The 20,804-nt window shown below is 41.9% G+C and overlaps 1 protein-coding gene across 1 annotated transcript; it reads right to left on the minus strand.

Annotated features, from left to right (window-relative positions):
• Positions 1 to 663: 663 nt before the first annotated feature.
• Positions 664 to 10,428, minus strand: LOC142847687 (interferon-inducible GTPase 1-like). Its single transcript, XM_075968610.1, has 2 exons — positions 10,350 to 10,428; positions 664 to 3,493 (listed from the first exon to the last, which is right to left on the minus strand). The coding sequence occupies exon 2, from the start codon at positions 3,471 to 3,473 to the stop codon at positions 2,217 to 2,219; it is 1,257 nt and encodes a 418-aa protein (XP_075824725.1). The 5' UTR covers positions 3,474 to 3,493; positions 10,350 to 10,428; the 3' UTR covers positions 664 to 2,216.
• Between the last annotated feature and the right edge of the window lie 10,376 nt (positions 10,429 to 20,804).

Below are 20,804 nucleotides of genomic sequence, written 5' to 3' on the forward strand. Positions count from 1 at the left end.
TAAGAAAATTGGGAGCATGGGGTCCTTGGGGGAGGATTAAAGGAGGGCGGGGGGAGCCAGGGATGGGAGCAGAGAAAAATGTAGAGCTCAATGAATATTACAAAAAGAAAACAGCTGAACCACCAGCATAATTTGCATAACTGTTATAGACTGAGTGTTTTACCCCTGAAAACATATGTTAGTAGCCCATACCCTCAGTGGGTTCATGCTAGGAGGAAAGGCTTTGGGAGGCATCTATATGTAGACTAGGTCATGAACATGAACCAAAACAATAGGGTCACAAGAAGAAGCAAGAAGGGAACCATTCTCTGGATAAACACACCATAGGAGGCCATGTGAGGTCTTACCAGGAAGAATGCTTTTACTGGGGCTCTGGCCACACAGGCACCTGAATCTCAGACATAAGTCAATGGAAGTGTGAGAACAAAATCCCATTGTTTAATCCACCTAGTTTATAGGAATATAGCTGCTTTAAAAAACTGTTCCCCACCAAATATAATTTTTCTCTTTCCTTTGTGTCTCTCCTTCAGTCTTACTAATAGATGTACTGTTTATCTAGGTTTATTTCAAGGATGACAAAATGTATGCCAGGGAGGGTGAAGTGAGATAATAAGCCAGTAATAGTAATACATTAGAAATAGTATAGTATTACCAATGATAGTAATAAACAGTCACTGTAAAGCTGGTATGGGTTCTTGGGAACATCAAGTGACAAAAATGCCCCTTATTTCACAAAGAGTTTATTAAATAGCTTTTGGTATTGATATGAAGTAAATCAGTCATTTAGTAACTACAACTTTCAAAAAGTTATGAATACAAAGTAGGAAAATCCCTTCATCTTCACGGTTCTGGTACAGAATTAGAGAGCTTCTTTAGTATTTTTCGCAAGGATTCTGACTAAATAGGATTTTTAGAATTTCGGTTATTATTAAGACTTTTATGATCTACATGGTTATTGCATCTTTCTCTCTTGCACTCCTTGTTCAAACATATATCTCTTACATTTTTTCTTTAATTTTATTGTATGAATATTTGTCTTGCATGCGTTTTCATCTATTAACCACACGTGTTCCTGGTCCAATGGCTGTCTGGAGGATATCAGATCCCCTGAACAGGAGTTATAGGCTACTGTTTGCTACTATGTGGGTTCCATTATATAGGGCCTGAACAAGAGCAGCCAGCATTCTTAACCTCTGAGCCATCTCTGCACTTCACCTTTCACCCTGTTTCTGGAGTGCTATGGCTTTAACCTGAGGCCACATGCATGTGCACATTATACCACTGAGTTACCACCGCACACTTGTTCCTTCTTACTTTTAAAGAAAATCTTTTTTATGCGAGTGCTTTTGCATGTGTGATGACCATGACGTGGCATGTATGCAGAGCTCACTGGATTTTGGTTTTTACTTTCCATATACTTGTGTCAGGGTCTCTTTAAGGGGCTGCATGTGGCAGGTTATCTGGCCCCAGAGCTTCCAGGAGTCTCTGCCTCTGCCTCCTGTCTCTCCACAGGAGTGTATGGATTTCAGGTGCATAGATGGCTTTATATGAGCTCTGTGGATCTGAACTGAGGTCTTCAGACTTGCAAGGCAATTGATCCATCTCTCCAGCCCAGTTATGGCTTTTCCTGTGGTATTACTATGAAGAGAGGACATAAGTGTGAAACTCAAGGTTATAGAGGAGTCGCAGCAGCAGCTGGGGGCAGCTAGTCCCCCTCTACCCACAGTAAGAAAGCAGAGAGCAATGCATGAGTGCACGTGTTCTATGTTAGCCTCCCTTTCCATATACACAGTCAGGGATCAGTAGCTAGGGAATGGGGCCAGACACAGTGGGCAGCGCTTCTCACCTCAATTAACTTAGGCAAAATCTTTTGCAAAAGCAAGGCCAGAGGTTCAACTTTCATGTGATTCTAGAGTCTGTCAATTAAACCACCCATCCCTAAGTTAAACCTAAAAGCAGATGTTGATTTATATGAAATAAATTTGTATAAAAGTACAATTACTCGTTCTGAGGGTTTATTTAAAGTGAGTAGATAGTTTTTAGCTCTCAGCTTCTTTACACATATCTGATCCCCTTGCTTCAACTAATGTGGATATATGATCACTAAGTATGCATGAAGCCTAGAAGGCCTGAATAACCCAGTATGTTGTTTTGCAAAATCAGTGTCAAATTTTTCTTTCATTGATCCTGACTATTGACAGCTACAAGATTTCAGCCTAATCAGAAACCAAGTTATTTTTTACACATATCTCTCTGAGAAGAGCATTAGCATCATTTGTCACCATGTTAAGGAAGGAACATTTCAGGTAAAACAATTTTTTAACATAAACATTTGTTGCAAATACGTCCCTGTTAGCCAAACAGAACTCCTCATAAAGTCTTGAAAGCCTGTCTTGCATTGTTTCTTCCTTTGTAGTTTCAAACACATGAGGAGATTTCATCTTTGCCTTGAGCTGATCCACCGACACTTGCCAGTCCTCAGCCAAACCATGCAACGAAGCATCATCCACTCCAAACACATCTCGGAAGATGTTCATGCTGTACCTAAGATTCTCCACATCATTTCCTGTTAAGAGGATCAGAGAAGGAATCATAGTGAGTATGGCGGTCGCAAAGGCATCGAGCCAAATGATCTGCTCCAGGCACTGCCGTTTCCTTTCAATGGCTGCATGTGTAATACTTGGCAAGGAGAGCATAAAATTGTGTCGTTTGTATTCAGGGAGAGTATTCACCACCTTGTCCATCAGGATTTGGAAATCATAGTCACATAAGATATTATTAGAGATCAAGAAGATGGGTGGTACCTTAATGTTATTCTCCTCAAAGGTCCTCACAGAGCTGCTGCGGATCTGCTCCAGGACCTTTTCTCTGTCAAATGTTCGTGGTTTGAATTCCTTCTCATTTTTCAAGTCAGAGTCCACCTTGGTTCTCACGAAGTAGAAATCCTTCTTCATCATGCTGATTGCTTTGGCGAGGTCTATATCATTTTTCTTAAAGCGTGTGGCAGAAAGAATGATGAAGAAATCATACTCGTTGAATTTCATTTTCTCCAGATACATTTTGGGTGGGAACATTGTGGTTCCAATCCCAGGCAGGTCCCAAAAAACTACATTGGGAATCTTGGGGTGTGTGTAGGGATGCCTGTCCATGGTTGTTTCCACCACACCAGTTTCAGCTGCACCTTCCTCTTCATGCCCAATCCCCCTCAGGACATTGATGAAGCTGGACTTCCCTGCTCCAGACTCTCCGGTCACAGCAACATTGAGTGGGGTGCTATCAATTTCTTTTAATGCATTAGTGATCGAAGAGTTTGCCACCTTAATGTTTCCTTTTGACAAGTTTAATTCAATTGAAGCTAAGATTTCTTGAGGAATGATTTTGTTTTCTACCTTAAACTTCTTAAAATATTCGTTAAAGCTGGAGGCTAAATCTTGGTGGCGTTCATCCTTAGGTGAAGAGAACCGCTGACCCATGACTGTGAGCAACTAATGCACTGAAGGAAAGAAGGAAGAGTCAGGAGGATGTTTATAAAATTTAAGATCTATATTTTATCAAATTTCATGTATATTGCCACATAGCATCCTTAACGATTGCAGCACTACATCCGATCTCCCACTGTGTTCATTTTATACATCTGAGACTTTGTGTCCTTTGACCAACATCATCCTATTTCCCTCTCCCATAGCTTTTCCATCACCCTGCCTTCCACCTCTATGTGTTTGGCTTCTCTAGAGTTCACCAATAAGTGACACAGTAGGGCCATTCTCTCTGCAGGATCTGAAACCATCACATGAGACTTTAATGTTTTAGTCTCCATTGTGTCTTTGCAGATCCATCTTTATATTAAGTCTGTTCTGTGCCTCTGAGTCATGTAGACTCCATGACCAGAGGCCCCTTACATTCTCAATTCCAGTACAAATCAGCTCTATTTGGTTATAACCTCCTTGCTGATTTCCATGTCTGACTGTACCTGCTTCTATTATTTATTAACATCTTTGCTATTTGGCCTTTGTCAAGCTTTCAGTCCTCATGTTATTTGGTATAGGAGAATTTTCTGTAATCTGTCAATCACGTTTTAAATAAACGCTGATTGGCCAGGCAGGTCGTATAGGCAGGAATACCAGACAGGAAGTAGAAATGATGCAATGAGAACAGGAGAATTCTGGGAAGCAGGAAGTTGATTCCTCCCACTCCTGACCATATCACCAAAGCAGTACGATGTGATCTATCCCACTGAAAAAGGTACTGACCCACATGGCTAAAATAGATAAAAAAATGGGTTAATCAAGATGTGACAAGTTATCCAGTAAGAGGATATAACTGATGGCCCAATCAGCTTTATAACTTATAGATATCTCTGTGTTATTTCTTTGGGGCTTGCCGGCTATGGGGTATCTGGAGGGACAGAAACACCAAGAAGGTGGCCTACACTCATGTTACAGTAATTTTAAGAAAAACATTTTTTCTTATTTGTCTTCTTAGATCTGGTAATGTTCCTCACACTTTCAAGCCTTGGTTGTCACGCAGTCCCTTATTTATCTGCTTGGCATGTTTATTTTCTCAATTGCTCTTTTGTCAAAGTCTCTTATTTTTATGATTTATTCATGAACCCTTCTTGATCTCTAATATATAACACTCTTCCAATAAAGATTTGGATTGAAGGCCAATGGACAAGTTCTTTCCATGGCGAACTGAGAAACTTTGCAAAATATAATGCATATTTATATGGGGTGTAGTGTTAGCCAGTTCAGTCAACATTGCCACACAGATTTGTCCTAGGACCATTTTCTTTAGAAGAGACTTGGCCTCCCTGAATAACTGAATAAGAAGCCAAAACAGATAAAGTCCTGTTAGGGACATCACCCATCCCAATGGATTCTTGGTACACAGATGCTATAAGCAGGGCACCTGCTGCATTACAAATGAACACAGACAACATGTGCAGGAGACAGGAGAAAAAGCTGTCAGGAGGCTGAGTTGATATAGATAACAGCAACTCCTGAAACTTGAATTTGCCAATGTGTATTGGCCCTTGGGTTATTTTTATAAGCTTGACATCATAAATGGCTCTGTGGGAAAGGAGGATCTGTCAGGTACTAGGTCAGTTACTGTAGGAACAACAGGTATAGATGGACACATATAACTCACTTCTACAGCACTGAGATCCCTTGGTAGATATTCATTCATAATTCCATAGCTCACAGATTCCTCGAAGCAGAGCCCATGAGCAAAGAGGGCTATCAACCTTCAGGTTCCACTAGACTCTCTCTATTCCTTGGATTCATGGAAAATCTGGACACAAGAAGCTATAATGAGATGGAAAAGAGTTAAAGCTACTGACCTTCCTAAAAAAATATTTGGGTACCCTGAATGCTGTACAGCATGTGAGATTAGCTTCCATGTGTGGATGCTCAGGTAGGACAAGAACATGTGCCAATCTGTTATTGATTAAGAAAGTCAGGTATCTTCATGGACAGATTTCTTCCTGCATTCAGTTCCTTCAAACTATCTTTTTCTTTATTATCAGCAAAATATTATTGTAGAATCTGGGGATTCTGAGAAGCATATTTATCTATCACTTTAAAATTAACATGGTGAGGGAATGTAATTTTAAAAAGAGCATGCTTAATAGCTGGCCTACACCTATATGAGTATGTATGGACCCCATGAATAAAATTGCTATGTTCTTTTGGCTGTGGAGTGAGTTAAAACATCACATTGGAAATAGCTATGTGCTTGCTTTGCCTAACTTAGGTAATAAGTATTTACCAAATCTGTTATATTTTGCCTGTTTATTTTTGTCCTGAGTGCACTAAGATGCGCATTAAAAGCAATGAATTTCTATTGTTGGTTAAACTAAAGTGGCCTATTTCAGCAAGCACCCTTCTCCATTGCCCGAGTTAAAGCCAGGAAGGGAAACATCTCAGGGACCTGGATTTCAGCTCTTGCTTGAATGCCTTGATGGTCCTGAGAAAGCTTTGTGGCCTTTCTGATTCTTCAAATGCTTTTTCCAAGCCCCTGTGCCAACACTTCAAAAGAGGTATTAGAAGATTTGAAGAAGTCTTGGGCCAAAATTCTAGCTATCTAAAGTGCTAACCAGGGGCACCTCGTTTTGGAAAGCAATCCCATTTTGGTTGGTGATCATTTCAGAAATGATAGTGCTTTGGTTTTCATGAGTAAAACCACTTTTATCCCTAAGATTCTTGCTTGTGCACCCATAGAGTCCTTGACTGCAAGCATCCATTATAGGCTTCTCAACAATCACATGGCACAGATCCGTAAGAAAGGATTCCCTGTTCTGCTACATGGGACTGATCTCAGAGTCTCTGCCATGATGCTGTGTGCCTGTCTGTCTATGGCATTCACAACCCTTTTAACAAATCTTTTACTCAAACAACAACGTTCCCCAATGTGCTTCTAGAATCACAGATTTTCCTAACGTATAAAACTGTATTTTCTCATCCTATACACCTGTGTCTCAGGGGGAAAGGTTGGGATCTGTGTTTGTTTTATTGATTAAATCATTTGTGCTTTCCATGTTTCAGAAACTTCCAGATGTGTGATTTTACAACTTAGTTCTGTAAGCAGCCAAGTCAAAATTTCAGCTCAGTAAAGATAATAGTTTTCATGTTGACTCATTGTTTTCCACCTTCACCAACATTCTGTTTAGTCATTCTGTTTAAGGAATTATAAACTGAGACAGAGGTTTTCTAATTTGTTTCAACGGAAAATTAAAACTTTTAAAGAAGAGAGTTAAGATTGAAGCTCACCTAGAGATACGGAAAAGACAATCAAAGCAGAAGACTTTAAAAATAACATGCAGAATACATTTCACAAATATTCCTTGGCTGTGTTAAAAGGTATTTGATACAGATTTTATGTATGTATATATTGTGTTATATCTACATCCATGCTTATGCTCATATACTGCTTCCATGGCACCAAATGGCCTTGTAGAGGGGATTAAGCTAAATTGAAATTATTAGATGAGACTAAATCCTTTTTAGCTCACATAAATTAAATAAATCTTTGGCAAATAACTTAGACTTGTTGGTGAAAGCTGAGTTTACCTTCTGAATTGTTCGTGTGTATTCTTCCTGAGCCCCTGGCCAATTGGGTTATATTTGTTTGTTGGATATACAAAGTTATTTGCTTTCCTATGACATGTCACAGCTCAAACTATCATGAGTAACTCTTGATAAGATAAAGTTTCTAAAAGAGACAATGGAGGTTCTAGCTTAACTAACAAAAACTCAGACCTGAGCACAGTCACTGCTCAGAAAGCCAGCCACAGATTTGTTTCAGTCTCTTGAGGCCAATAAATGGTTTGAGTTAGGATTTCAATATTTTCTAATTTAAAAGCACACAGCCATTCTGTTTGTCTTCTGAGGTTTGGGCTGCGTAGCCTCTAGTTTAAGGAAACTGTGTGTTCTGTTTTCTGTCCCCTTCAGAGCTCTGACTGTTGTATTAGGGGACATAACCTCACTTATAGTGACAGTTCCTAGAGCCTGTTCTGTCAAATTGTTTTGATTAAGCTAAGGACCCTATGAAAAAGCAATCAGTTCACATCCTTCAAAGTTTGACAGGGCAACAAATACCATTTCCATCTAAAAGTTGTTTATTTATAACATCATGTTTCACAATATTAAGAAAAGTAAAGCATCATTCAATAAGTAGGAGATAAATATTTAAAAGCTTATACATATGCTGATATGTATTTTTAGAAATGCTGAAGAAAAAGTGTTTTAAGTGGTTTTGTTTTAATGCAGAGTATGGCTGAAGATTTAAAAAAAAAGATATGGGTATGACTGAGTCAGCTATAGTTAAAGCTTATTAAAATTCCTAAGCCAAACTTCACTACAATGGTACAAATCTAAAATTAATCTTATTTATATCAACAAGGTTCTTGTAAGATGCTGATTTTCTTTGGGTAACATTTACAAAAGTCGATTTTAACCAAAATAATATTCATCAGAACCATAAGAAAAATGTTGTCATAATTCACAAAACATCGAGTCCATAGCAGTTCATGGCTAGTACATAATATATTTTTATACACATCTATGGGATTAGATGTTTCAATACCTAAATTGGTATGCACATTTTTTGTATAAATTTCTAAACTTCACGTTTCCTTCAGGCGGTAACTGTTTCTGTTTCCTGCTGAAGGCCTGACTGCTGGCAGGGCCAGGCCCTCAGCCCCAGCACCACTAGCAGCACAGCAGAGCATGGTCCACAACAGCCACAGAGCCAGACCCTCTTCCCCACACTCAGAAAAGTGATGACTCTACAGGGTAGAAGGGCGCCGCTCAGCTCCTCTCCTCTTGGCTAGGTGATTGTTGTTGCTGAAATGCCAGGGTCCCCTCTGAGTTTTGTTACCTGTCTGTCAAGCTGGACAGACATCCAGGTTCAACTCTCAGGCAGCCTCACTAAACCTCAAGGAGGTGGTCAGGGGTGGGTGCAGTGGGTGGTAAGGTGGGGTACCAGATTTGAGCTATTCTGATAGTGACTAAAATTAACTAGTTGGTAATAATTTAGCCACTCACAAAAGCTTACTAGACCCGCATGAAACTGAAAGTAGTTGGATCTATCAGGGCAACCATGAGCCTGGAACCTCTGCATTTAGCCTGGGGGAAAGTTCCTAAGACAAATGTTACTGGGGATCTTTTACAAAAGCCTCCCATCCTTTAAGTCCCCATGTCTTGGTCTACACATGCACACTCTAAAACTGTCTTGGGCCATCTAAATGACTGAGCAGGCAAGTGTATTTGTCTCTATGACAGATGATCTGAGTTCTAATTCCAAGGCTCACATAGCAGACAGACCTGACTTCTACACCTTGTCTTTTGACCTCCACAAGCATACTCTAGCATGTGAGCACCTAGCCCCGGTGTATGAGGACACAGAGAATGAATACATAAATGAAATAAAACATAAATTAAATGCACTTTACCAAATTCTCAAAGAACTTCAAAAACAAGCAAAAGAAAAATATACAAGAAAAATTTGTGTTAAATGTCTTACACTGAGTATGACTAGCGCAAAAGATAATTCCATGAAATATTAATCAGTACCAAAGGATGCCTTTCTTCACTAGTGCCCCAACTTCATGATAAAAACCACCAAGTTAAAGAGGATTCCCTCATTAAAAATGGCCCTCAGCATCAAGTGCTGCTGTTTTGATATGTGGGCCAATTTCCTTCTAAATATTTTGGACTATACCATAGATTACTGATGATCTCAGCCTTGCTCAGACAAGGATTTTGTTGTTGTTGCTTATTCCCCATTTGGATTTTTGTCTGGTTTTTAAATTTTTATTTATTTCCTTGAAGTGGGTAGTGTTTTGATGCTACCCAGTGGGTAGTCTCATAACTGGTCAAAGTGGTGAGAATAAGTGACGGTTGAATACTTCTTCTTAAGGAAAACAGCGAAATCTATTATTCCCCCACCCTAACCAGGTTTAGAAAACACCACAGAAAAACCAGAGGATGGGGCAAGGGGAGTGGCATGAAATATGTCTTCTGACTACGATATGGCAGTTTCAGGTGTAAACTCCTGGCATCTGGTGTTAACCTTGCAGGATAGTTACATAAGGTTTAGCTTGTTCACATTTCAGCAGGAACAAGATCAGCGGCACATGAGGCCTTATCCTTCGCTTAGGATTAGAAACTGGTTGGGGGAGAGTGATTCATTTTTCTTTAAACGTATGATGACTAGACAGTTGAGCATGATCAAGTAAATAACACCACACCAGATCAAGCAAGTGATCCTGATTAAAATCAGTGAGTATTACAAAAAAGTAAAAAAGACAAGAAAACATAGGGACATCCATGGGAAGAGGAAGGATCGCAGAGAGAATAAGAATATGAAAATTCTAAAATTGTTCCCCAGCAAGTTATAGCAGAAGCATCTTACAGAGGGCATCTTTCACCCATCTAGCTTCCACCAGAGTTTAAAATAAATAGGCTGACCTGGGTAGAAAGGGAAAAGAAAAGAATACTGGGAAATAACCAGATTGATACAACAATTTTCATATGTTCTATAGTTATAATTCACAATACATATATACCGAAAGGCTCATTTTCCTCTAACAAACAAACCAAACCCAAATCTAAAGCAACTGGGTAAATTTTAAATAATAACTTGGTTATTTGCTTTAGGTCTATCTAAACTTGAATAATTACCTAAGAACATCTTTAAGTCAATCCTGCGTGCCTCCAATCAAAGACTCCCTAGCTTTCAAACTGAGGATCCCAGCTCTGAGGATTCCACTCTAAATGTCTTGTTATTCAGAGGCTCCCATTAAGAGACAGAGGAGGGTGAGAAGTCAGATCTGAATGCCTAGTTACCAGAAAATCCTGTGTCCAGGGGATGCTCTCACTGCTCAGGACAGGAATAGCCCTCAGCTGTGCTGGAGTGTTTGCAGCAGAAACAAGGAAGTTGGGTAGCTCCTTTGTCTTACTTTTGTCCCACCTTCAGAGTGTGCTAGCCAATCACATAGGAGAGGGGGTCCAGTTTTCTGTCTGATTTGCCTGCATTTTAAGAACAGGAAAATGAAACTAAACTAGCTTTTATTTTTTTCTCATTGGTTCCACAATTCAAGGAAGTAGAAATCTCCGTAATAACAAAGGTGCATTTTAGCCTAAGGTTTAGCCAGTGTGAGGAGCCCCAGAATCAATTATTAACGTGGTTAGAAGATCTTCCATGACCCATTAGAGTTTATTTTCTCTTGACCCCTGTTTGCTGGATAGTTTTGTCTACTTGACATAAATCATAGTCATCTGAGAGGAGGGAACCTCCGAAAAAGAAATTTCCTTCAGAAGTGTGAGTTGCAGAAAAACCGGTACAACATTTTGGAAATTAGTGATTGATGTTGGAGGACTGAGCCCCTGTGGGTGATGATTCCTTGGGTTGGTAGTCTTGGGGGTCTAAAAGGAAAGCAGGTAGAAAAACCATAGCAGCAATTTAGTGAGCAGTATCCAGGGTCTTTGCATCAACAACTGATTGTTACCTGCTCTCTTTGTGTTCCAGTACTCGGTTCTTTGATAACAAACAGTGATATGGAAGTGTAAGCCAAATAAACCCTTTCCTCTCCAGCTGATTTTTAGGTCATGGTGTTTCATCACAGAAATAGAAACCTCAAAATAACATGGTAACAGGATTATGGGCTACGGTGAGAGATCTGACATGTTGTTTTGAGAAAGACTGTGAAAAGACCGGGGATCTTTGGTCTAGAAATCCATTACGAGTTCAAAACTTGATGATGTTTTCTTTGGTAGCGTGGAAGATAAGAATGTTGATAGTAAAGCAAACAGTGGAGGCCTAACTTGTGAAGTTCCAGAGGGAGTTTGTGATTCACTTCAAGACCAAAGATGAGATCTTAATAATGGTGGGCTGGGACTGAAGAATTAGCTGTAATTAACAAGAACAGAGACAGTGAAGTCAGTCTTTGCTTTACTGGGACAATAGATGCTGGTCAACTGGAGCTAAGAAATTAGCAGTGATTAAGAAGAGGCCAACATCACTTAAGCAAAGACACTTAGGAGAGGTGGTTCCTCAGAGTCGGTGCATAGAAACTGTGTTCCAGAGCCCATCAAAGTTTCATATCTTGCTAGCAGCCTAACCTGGTAACGTCTAAGAGTCTCTCAGGTGGTTTGAAGGCATGAAGGGGTCATGGAAAGCAGCTGTGGTTAGACACTGTGAGAGGCCCGGATAGGTGATTGGAGAAGAGGCAGCCTCAATATTAGTGAAGTCCCAGGATAGAACGGCTCATGGAGAGAAGTGGAAGCTTGGTTGGCACCATGAAGAGAGTCCTGGTGTAGCTATTGGTGGCAGCCTCATTGTATCAAGGGACTCCATCATTTTTGGAGATGTCAGACCATGGGATGACCAGGAAGGACAGTAGCAGCTGCGGGGTGGAGCCAGTCCTATCAATGCTGCAGAGAGTGAAGCCAGAGAAGGGACCTAATCTCTTTGGAGCACAACAGAAGATTGTGAGTGGATTCTAGACATTGGATGTTGAGTTATTGTAAGGACATGAAAAATTTTAAGAGACTTTTTGCTTGCTTAATAGCTAATTAGGGCACTGTGTTTAAATGCAAGGCATTAGGGCTGGTTGAAAACAGGATGTCTAGCTAGGGCGCAGGGCTAACCACAAAGTGCTCCTGCATCCTGGCCGCAGACCAGCCGTTAACTCCTAGCTCTGTGGTCCATCAGGGAGCAGAAATTCGAGTAGGGCTCTGGGGAGGGCTGCCCTGCTAGACAGAACCGGTACTTGTAAGACATAACCACTTTGGGGAGGGGGCTTGTTAGAGATAATGCACACCTGTTGTTATGTAAGACTAACCTCTTTGACCCAAAATGAACCTGGCTTGTGGTTTTTGCCTATGTATTGTCAACCCCAAATGATGAGGGGGCATTCTTCCCTACTGCTCTGTTACCAGTAGGGGTGGAGACCTCAGCCTGCCTGAATAGAACTCCGAATAAACCTTGCTTTTTTATTCTGGACTTGACTGGATCCTGGTGGTCTCTGGGGGTTGCGACTTGGACACAACATTTAGTGCATTTGCCAGGAACTGCGGAGTCCCCTTCCGGGAACCCCAAGGTCTAGATGTTCGTTCTAATACCGGTAAGGTGAATATGTATGTGCTGACTGTCTGATATATATGTTCCTCTAAGCTCTTCAGCAGAGGGAAGGAAAGGCTCTCAGGGGGAGAGTAACTCTCTGATTGAGAGAACAGACTCTGGCTCTCTGGGTGAGAGCAGACCCAGTGAACTTGGGCTCTCTGGGAGAGAGAGCAGACCAAGTGTTAACCAGGCCCTGACTGGACAGATGTGTCCCGACAGTGATCCTGGAGGGGTCAAGAGAAGTCTCCATTGTATGGAGGTTGTAGCCAGTGAGACTGGCTGCTGCAAGCCTCGAGATAGCTGAAGTCAGGTTTCAGCCAACTCTGGCAGGGATCGATCAGGAACATCTTTGTGGAAAGTCTGGTTCCCAGTCAGGAGTGTTTTTGGGTTTCTTCCCTTGCCAAGAGAAGAGGAAGCATCTTGTTCTTTGTCGGGGACATTGTCAAGGTGTGGATTTGTTCCTTGTTTGCTTTGATCAGAGTCTGTGTCTTTGTTTCTCTGTTCATTCTAAGTCGTTCCACCTCTCCCTCTACTACAATGGGAAAAAACCCTTCCATCCCTCTGGATCTAACTCTTGCTCACTGGCAGGACCTTAATGATATAGCCAACAACAGACGGTTTGTCCAGAAGCGCAAATGGGTCACCTTCTGCTCAGTCTACTGGCCCTCAATCAATGTTGGGTGGCCAGCACGGGGGTGAGGCTGTGAACCTTCGACCTGGATACTATGGATAGAGTGGCATCCATGGTCTACCTTCCCGTGCCGGTCTACCTGACCAGATCCCTTACATTGAGGCGATTTGTGGAGAAACACTGCCCCTTTTACACATCAGCCCAGAGTGCCAAGCTAAAAGTCCTGGTAAAGGCCTTGGACTTGGGAAAGGACAAAAAATTAACATTTACACAGATAGCAGCTAAGCTTTTGCTACCTTATATATCCATGAAGAGAGGCTTGCTCATGGCAAAAGGAAAGACTATCAAATATAAACAGGAAACCTGTTGCAGGCCCTATGGCTCCCCCCAAAATTGGCTGTGCTGCATTGTCTGGGCCATCAAAAGGGAAACGACTTGGCCACCCGAGGAAACAATCTGGCAGTCAGGACAGCTAAGGAAGTGGCACTAAGTAAAGCATACTACACCTTATCAGCCCAGAAACACCCGGGTCATGCTCTCTTCCTCCCACCCTCCTGCTACAAGCAAGAGGAAACTGCCTGGGACACTCAAGTTGAAGGGACTCAAAAAGAAAACGACTGGTGGTACCTTCCTAATGGGAAAATTCTTCTCCCACAATTCACGGGACAACATTTATTGTATCAGCTCCTTCTCTCTTCCCACATGGGGGCTAAGAAACTTAAGGATTTACTCCAAGGTCACCCTTAAAGATTAGGCATGCCAGTCAGCTAATTGACCAAATTATTCTTATTATTAAAAAATCCCAGGCATGTCAATTGGTAAATGCTTACCAAACAAAAGAAGACAAAGGTCCTGAGCAAGAGAAACTCGCTCTAAAATATATTGGGAAACAGACTTCACTGAAGTCAAACTGGGCAAATATAGATATAAATACTTGCTAGTCTTTGTAGATACTTTCTCAGGATGGACAGAGGCATTCCTGTCTAAACGTGAGACTACATACACTGTAGCCAGAAGAATCTGGAATAAGTTCTTCCCAGGTTTGGTGTCCCACACGTGATAGGGTCAGATAATGGACCTGTATTCATCTCTCAGGTGAGTCAGGGAATAGCCACTGCACTGGGAGCCAAATGGAAATTACATTGTGCATACAAGCCCTAGAGTTCAGGACAGGTTGAACAGATGCATCAAACCCTAAAAGAGACCCTCACCAAACTAGCCTTGGAGACTGGCGAGGACTGGGTGGCCCTCCTTCCCTATGCTTTATTTAGGGTCAGGAATTCCCCCTACCAATTGGGTTTAACTCCCTTCAAGATTATGTTTGGACACCTAACCCCTCTCATCCCCAGCCTGCAGTCTGAACTCATTGCACAGGATGGGGAAGTAGACTTAACCCAAAGCTTGAAAGCACTCTCCCAAATTAGGGTGGAGATCTTGCCAAGACTAAAAGAGATTTACTCTACTGCTTACCCCCCTAAGCCCCATAGCTTCCAACCCACAGACTGGGTTCTGATCTGGCCACATCAATATTGCAGTCTTGAGCCGCACTGGAATGGCAATTACTCTAATTCATAGTAATTCTCATGACTCCCACCACACTCAAAGTAGACAGATTTCCAGGTCTCCTCTACCTGCAAATCTCACCCAGATCCTAGCATCCCCTTGCGATTAAAATTTCACTGCAATGACAACCCTTCTTCTACTGTCGATTTTGCCCCTTCCCTGGACACCGGTGGGGAGCCACGTGCTTTTAGAGGATCCAAATCCCCATCAGTCTATGAACCTCACTTGGACACTCTATGATGTGGCCACTGGCAAGGTCTGCTACAGGACATCAAAGACAACACCTCCAGGGACTTGGTTTCCAGATATAACTCTTGACCCTTGCAGCACATACACCCAACACAGACAACCAAGTGATCATGGGCCCTTATTTTATGTCTGCTCAGGATATCATATAAACGGGAGGCTTAATGCTTGTGGGGGGGCCATGATTACTATTGTCAGACTTAGAGCTGTGGCTCCACAGAGCAGTTGCACTGGCACATAGAAACAACGTTGGACTACATCAAGGTAAGCCGGGCAAAATGCCCCTATTGTGCCTGGCACAACCCCAACACTGCTGCTAACATTGATGTCTGCATTCACCCTTCTTGTAGCCCTAGTAAGATCCAATTCACCAAAGAAGGTAAAGAGGCCACTGTCTGGAAAGCCAGCTATAGCTGGAGAATGCGGAGGTTCTCCAAATTCAGATGGTTTGGCACGGGGACAGACCTGCAAGTTCTCTTTGCCATCCGGCTAGATGAATCAGAACCTCAGACAGCAAGTCCACCCGTGGCTATAGGACCAAATTCTATTATTAAGAATTTCCAGTAATCGGTGCAAAGAACCCATAGGAAGCGGCTTGCCACAACCAGACAGGATAAGAAGCAGAGACCTCACCCCCGTGCTCCCACTGACCTTTTCTTAACCTCTCAGTCTCCATTAGATACGAAAAGCTCCATGTTAAAGGTCCTACAACAATCCTGTTTCTTAATTCAACCAACCCCGATGTTACTAAAGTTTGCTGGCTATGTTATGACATAGTCCCTCCCTTCCTTTAGGGGATTTTTTTTGGGGGGGGGAGCTATTCAAACCAGACAAATGACTCTGCATGCCTATGGCAATCTGGGGGCAGGCTCACTCTTACCCAAATAAAGGGCAGAGGACTATGCATAGGGTCAATCCTATTGTCTCACCAACATCTTTACAAGAAAACTGACCCTTTCCCTGTCCAGGACTCCCACAGTTATACAATTATTCATGAGGACACTTGGTACACCTGGGTGTATGTTCTTCAAACTTCTTGAATTTTTTGATGAAGTTTGTGATTTTCCCGAGTTTACCTCGGTCATTTCCATTGGCAAACATTTCTATAGGACTTGTTGGTGTTTAAGAGAAGAGACTAGCTTGGTTTTTTTCTTTTTCTCATTTAAACCACAGGTTTATTTCTGGGTGTTTTTCTTTTTCTTCTTTTAGAAAAAGAAACTACTTTTTTTCATTATACATACCCAATCCAAGTTCCCACTCCCTCTCCTTCTTCCCATTTCCTCTACTTACTCCCCACCCCACCACCCATCCACTCCTCAGAGAGGGTAAGGTACATTTCTTTGGGGAAGGTCCAAGGCCATCCCTACTATTTCTAGGCTGAGCAAGGTATCCATCCAAAGATAATAGGTTCCCAAAAAGCCAGTGCAAACAGAAGAGATAAATCCGGGTGCCAATTCCACTGGCCCCTCAGTCTTCCCCAGCCATGCAACTGTCAACCACATTCAGAGGGACTAGGTTCATGTTATGCTTGTTCCTTCCCAGTCTGGCTGGAGTTGGTGAGCTCCTATTAGCTCTGGTAGACTGTTTCAGTGGGTGTCCTCATCATGGTCTTGAACTCTTGGCTCATATTCTCATTCCTTCCACTCTTCAACTGCACACAAATATTGTTTTTATTGTGCTATACATTTTTCTCAGCTGCCCTCCCTTCCTCCCCTGTTCCCTTACACCCTCTCCTGTGACCCACAGCCCCAATTTACTCTTTTACATTGTGAAGAAAAGAAAGTCATGTCAACATACACTGAACAAATGATGCTATTCAGACATGCCTTCTATGTGAGGACTTCATGTTATCATTTGCTGTGTTGAAAGACATACAATTTGGAGGACATTTCATCAGAATAAGGGATGGAGACTGATAGAATGAGCAAGAAAAGCATGCAGTCTGATCGAGAAGAGCAAGCATTCCTTCAGCACTCTGTATGTCTGGCGGGAGTCCACGTCTTTTCTCAGTGGCCCTTGATGCACTGTTTATTCTTGTGGTCACTTTCAGGCTTGACTCCTCTTTCCTGAACTCATTTCATCCATATACTCTTGCTTAAAATTGAATGATATTCTTGCCTTTGGATTTTGTGGATCATTACAATGAAGTGGTCTTACACCAACTCAGAATGGAGTATAATAAAGTATCCTTTGTTAAGGGTAGAGTTACAGATCAACAGTCCAGCAGCCAAGAACAGAGAGAGAGAGAGAGAGAGAGAGAGAGAGAGAGAGAGAGAGAGAGAGAGAGAGAGAGAGACAGCCCACACAAGCTTTACATCGGCATTTATAGTACAATAGACCACACCAAAATGGGCTGCTATCTTAAAGGCTATTGTCTGAAGGAGTTCCCACAGTAGACTTTGGGAACGTTGTATATGATTGTATATGAATATTACCTTCACACTTGGTTCCTCCATGCACCAGTGTTTTCATATGCTTGGAGACTGGATCCAGCTTTTGAAGGTTACACAACCTATTGGATTCCCATAAACAAGCAGTACAAGTAGCATAGAGGTAAAAGATGTTGGGCGGCCTCTTCTGTGTTTTTGTGGGCATCCCCAACATCCAGTCTTCTCTGGATACTGTTATGAGTAAAATCCTCCTGTAGCCATTGACAGTGTAAGTATATCTCCCAGGGTTTGCAGTGACCCTTCTCTCTGTACTCCAGCACACTGAGGGTCCTACACATTTCAGGGTACCTGATTTTAACTAAGTCATTGGTGCCTCTATTAATGATGTCTGCTGCCGGAGGCATGCCCTGGCAAGTCAGATGTCCTGGAGAGGAGACAAGGAGTAGTCAAGGGATGAATTGAGTCAGGCCAGGGTGGTGGAGACAGTCATGTAGCCTGACTGATTAGTAGTCAGAGTGCTTCTTTCATTATACAGAATTCAGTAAGAAGGAATAGATACATGTCCTTTCAAAATGTAGATTTTTTTCATTTTTGTTGATAGACACATGTTTAACTTTTTCTCTTAAATATCTGAAGTCTTAAGTTTAATTATTTTGATAAACTCTGACAGAGTACATTATCTTATATAATCACTTCCCCTCAATTTAAGTCATCATTGATAAACAGAATCCTCTTTTTCAATTATTTCTGCTCATCAACCTCATAATCCCAGATATTTTTATTTTTTTATTATTTCTATATGTCTTTTATATGATGAATCTTGATCCCAGTAATTTCCCCATTCCTTTGCATCTGTTCTCTATACCTGGACATCACCCCCAAATGAAACAACATGTAAGAGAAAAAAATAGACATAAGCCAACAAAATTTTTCTTAAAAGGAAAAAATTAAAAATCTTGTCATGGAAGCTGTAATGTGACACAGTGAGTCATACAGTAAACCCCGTTTTTCATGTATCTTTACTTGCAAGTGTTCATTGCAAAGAATCATTGGTATTGCTACTACACTACATTGGTATTGCTGGGCCTTCACTAGGACTCTTCCTGGGTGTCATGTTGTTGTCCTGTATTATGGAGATCCTGCAGCTTTGGGTCTGTGGGTCAGGTTCCTTCATGTGATCTAGCAGATCAAGTTGGGGCAGTCCAAGTCGTAACCCTGGTTTTGCGCATGGACAGCTGCAGGGTTGGTCTGCCCACCAGTGCTCTCCTATCCTCACTACCAGGGTGATCTCTCCATCATTTCCCTGGCTAATTCACATCTTGTAGCCATGTTGGTGGGTTCGGACCAGTTTTTCTGCTTTCATGCTCTGAAGGTCAGCTCTTCCACATCTACACCATCAGGGTCAGCCCTATTGTGTTATCCCTGCAAGGCAGAGGTGCTACTCTCCTAAGTGCTGCAGCTGGTGAGGAGTAGGGACTGCTCTCCTGCTCTTATGACCCTAGGGCCAGATCCTCCACCTATCTTAGGGGTTGATTGGCCTGGAGTACAAGATGGGCACCTCATCTCTGTCCATGCCACCACGTGTCAGATGAGTGTAGTAGTTGGAGCGGCGGGGCTGTGTCCCCAGCACCCCGGCCACCTGCTAGCTTATGCCCGAAATAACAACACACAAACTGTATTCATTTAAACACTGCTTGGCCCATTTCTATCTAGCCTCTTCTAGGCTAATTCTCACATATTAATTTAGCCCATTTCTAATCATCTGCATAGCACTGTTAGGTGTGCTTACGGGGGAGATTCTAGCCTACGTCCATCCTGGGTCGGAGCTTCATTGTGTATCTTCCCAGGAGCGGGGAGCATGGTGTCTCTCTGAGGCGTCTGCCCCCGAGAGGAGAGCTGTCGAGTCTGAGCTCACTTCCTCTTCCTCCCAGCATTCTGTTCTGTTTTCTCCACCCACCTGTGTTCTAACCTATGAGGGCCAGCCAAGCAGTTTCTTTATTTTTTTAACCAATGACCTTCCTCCATCAGATGAGTAATGGAAACTGCTCTCCCTTGCTCATAACATTGGGGGCGGATTACCTCTCCTCCAGATAACATAAATTTACAGGTGTAAGATGGAATCTTCGAGTTGTTTTGATTTACATTTCTCTGATGACTAAGGATGTTGAACATTTCCTCAAGTGTCTTTTAGCCATTTTAAATTCCTCTGTTGAGAGTTCTTGTTTAGGTCTGTACTCCATTTTTTTTATTGGATTATGTGATCTTTGGATGCCAGTGTGGCGATTTCTCAGAAAATTATGAAACAACCTTCCTCAAGACCCAATAATACCACTTTTGGATATATACCCAAAGGATGCTTAGTTGTGCCATAAGGACATGTGCTCATCCATGTTCATAGTAGTTTTGTTTGTCATAGTCAGAACCTGGAAACAACCTAAATGTCTCTTGATCGAAGAATGGACTAGATAAATGTGGTACATTTACACAATGGAGTAACCACAACATTCAAAAGCCTATGGATATAAGGTAAGGAAATCCCTAAATCTTTACTGGTTCTGGTAAAGAATTAGAGAGATTCTTTAGTATTTTATCAAACATTCTGACTAAATAAGATTTTTAGAATTTCTGTTATTATGAATACTTTTATGGTTATTGCTTCCTTCTCTCTTGCAGTCCTTATTCAAACATGTATCTCTTACATTTTTCTTTAATTTTATTGTATGAATATTTGTCTTGCATGTGTATCTATTAACCACACGTGTTCCTGGTCCAATGGCTGTCTGGAGAGGATATCAGATACCCTGAACAGGAGTTATAGGCTACTTTGTGCTACTATGTGGGTTCCATTATGTGGGGACAAAACCTCTGTCCTCTGCAAGAGCAGCCAGCATTCTTAACCTCTGAGCCATCTCTGCACTTCACCTTTTACCCAGTTTCTGGAGTGCTAGGGATTTAACCTGAGGTCACAAGAATGTGCATATTATACCACTGAGTTACCACACCACACTTTCCTTCTTACTTTTAAAGAAAATCTTTTTGTGCGAGTGTATTTGCATGTGTGATGACCATGACATGGCATGTATGCAGAGCTCACTGGATTTTGGTTTTTACCTCCATTTGCTTGTGTTAGGGTCTCTTTTTAACAGCTGCATGTGGCAGGTTAGTTGGCCCCACAGTTTCCAGGAGTCTCTGCCTCTGCCTCCTGTCTCTCCACAGGAGTGTATGGATTTCAGGTGGATAGATGGCTTTATGGGGGCTCTGTGGGTCTAAACTGAGGTCTTCAGACTTGTAAGGCAAGTGAGCCATCTCTCCAGCCCAGTTATGGCTTTTCCTGTGGTATAAGGACA

The sequence above is a fragment of the Microtus pennsylvanicus genome, chromosome 4 (genome assembly GCF_037038515.1).
Source record: "Microtus pennsylvanicus isolate mMicPen1 chromosome 4, mMicPen1.hap1, whole genome shotgun sequence".
Classification (NCBI taxonomy): domain Eukaryota; kingdom Metazoa; phylum Chordata; class Mammalia; order Rodentia; family Cricetidae; genus Microtus; species Microtus pennsylvanicus.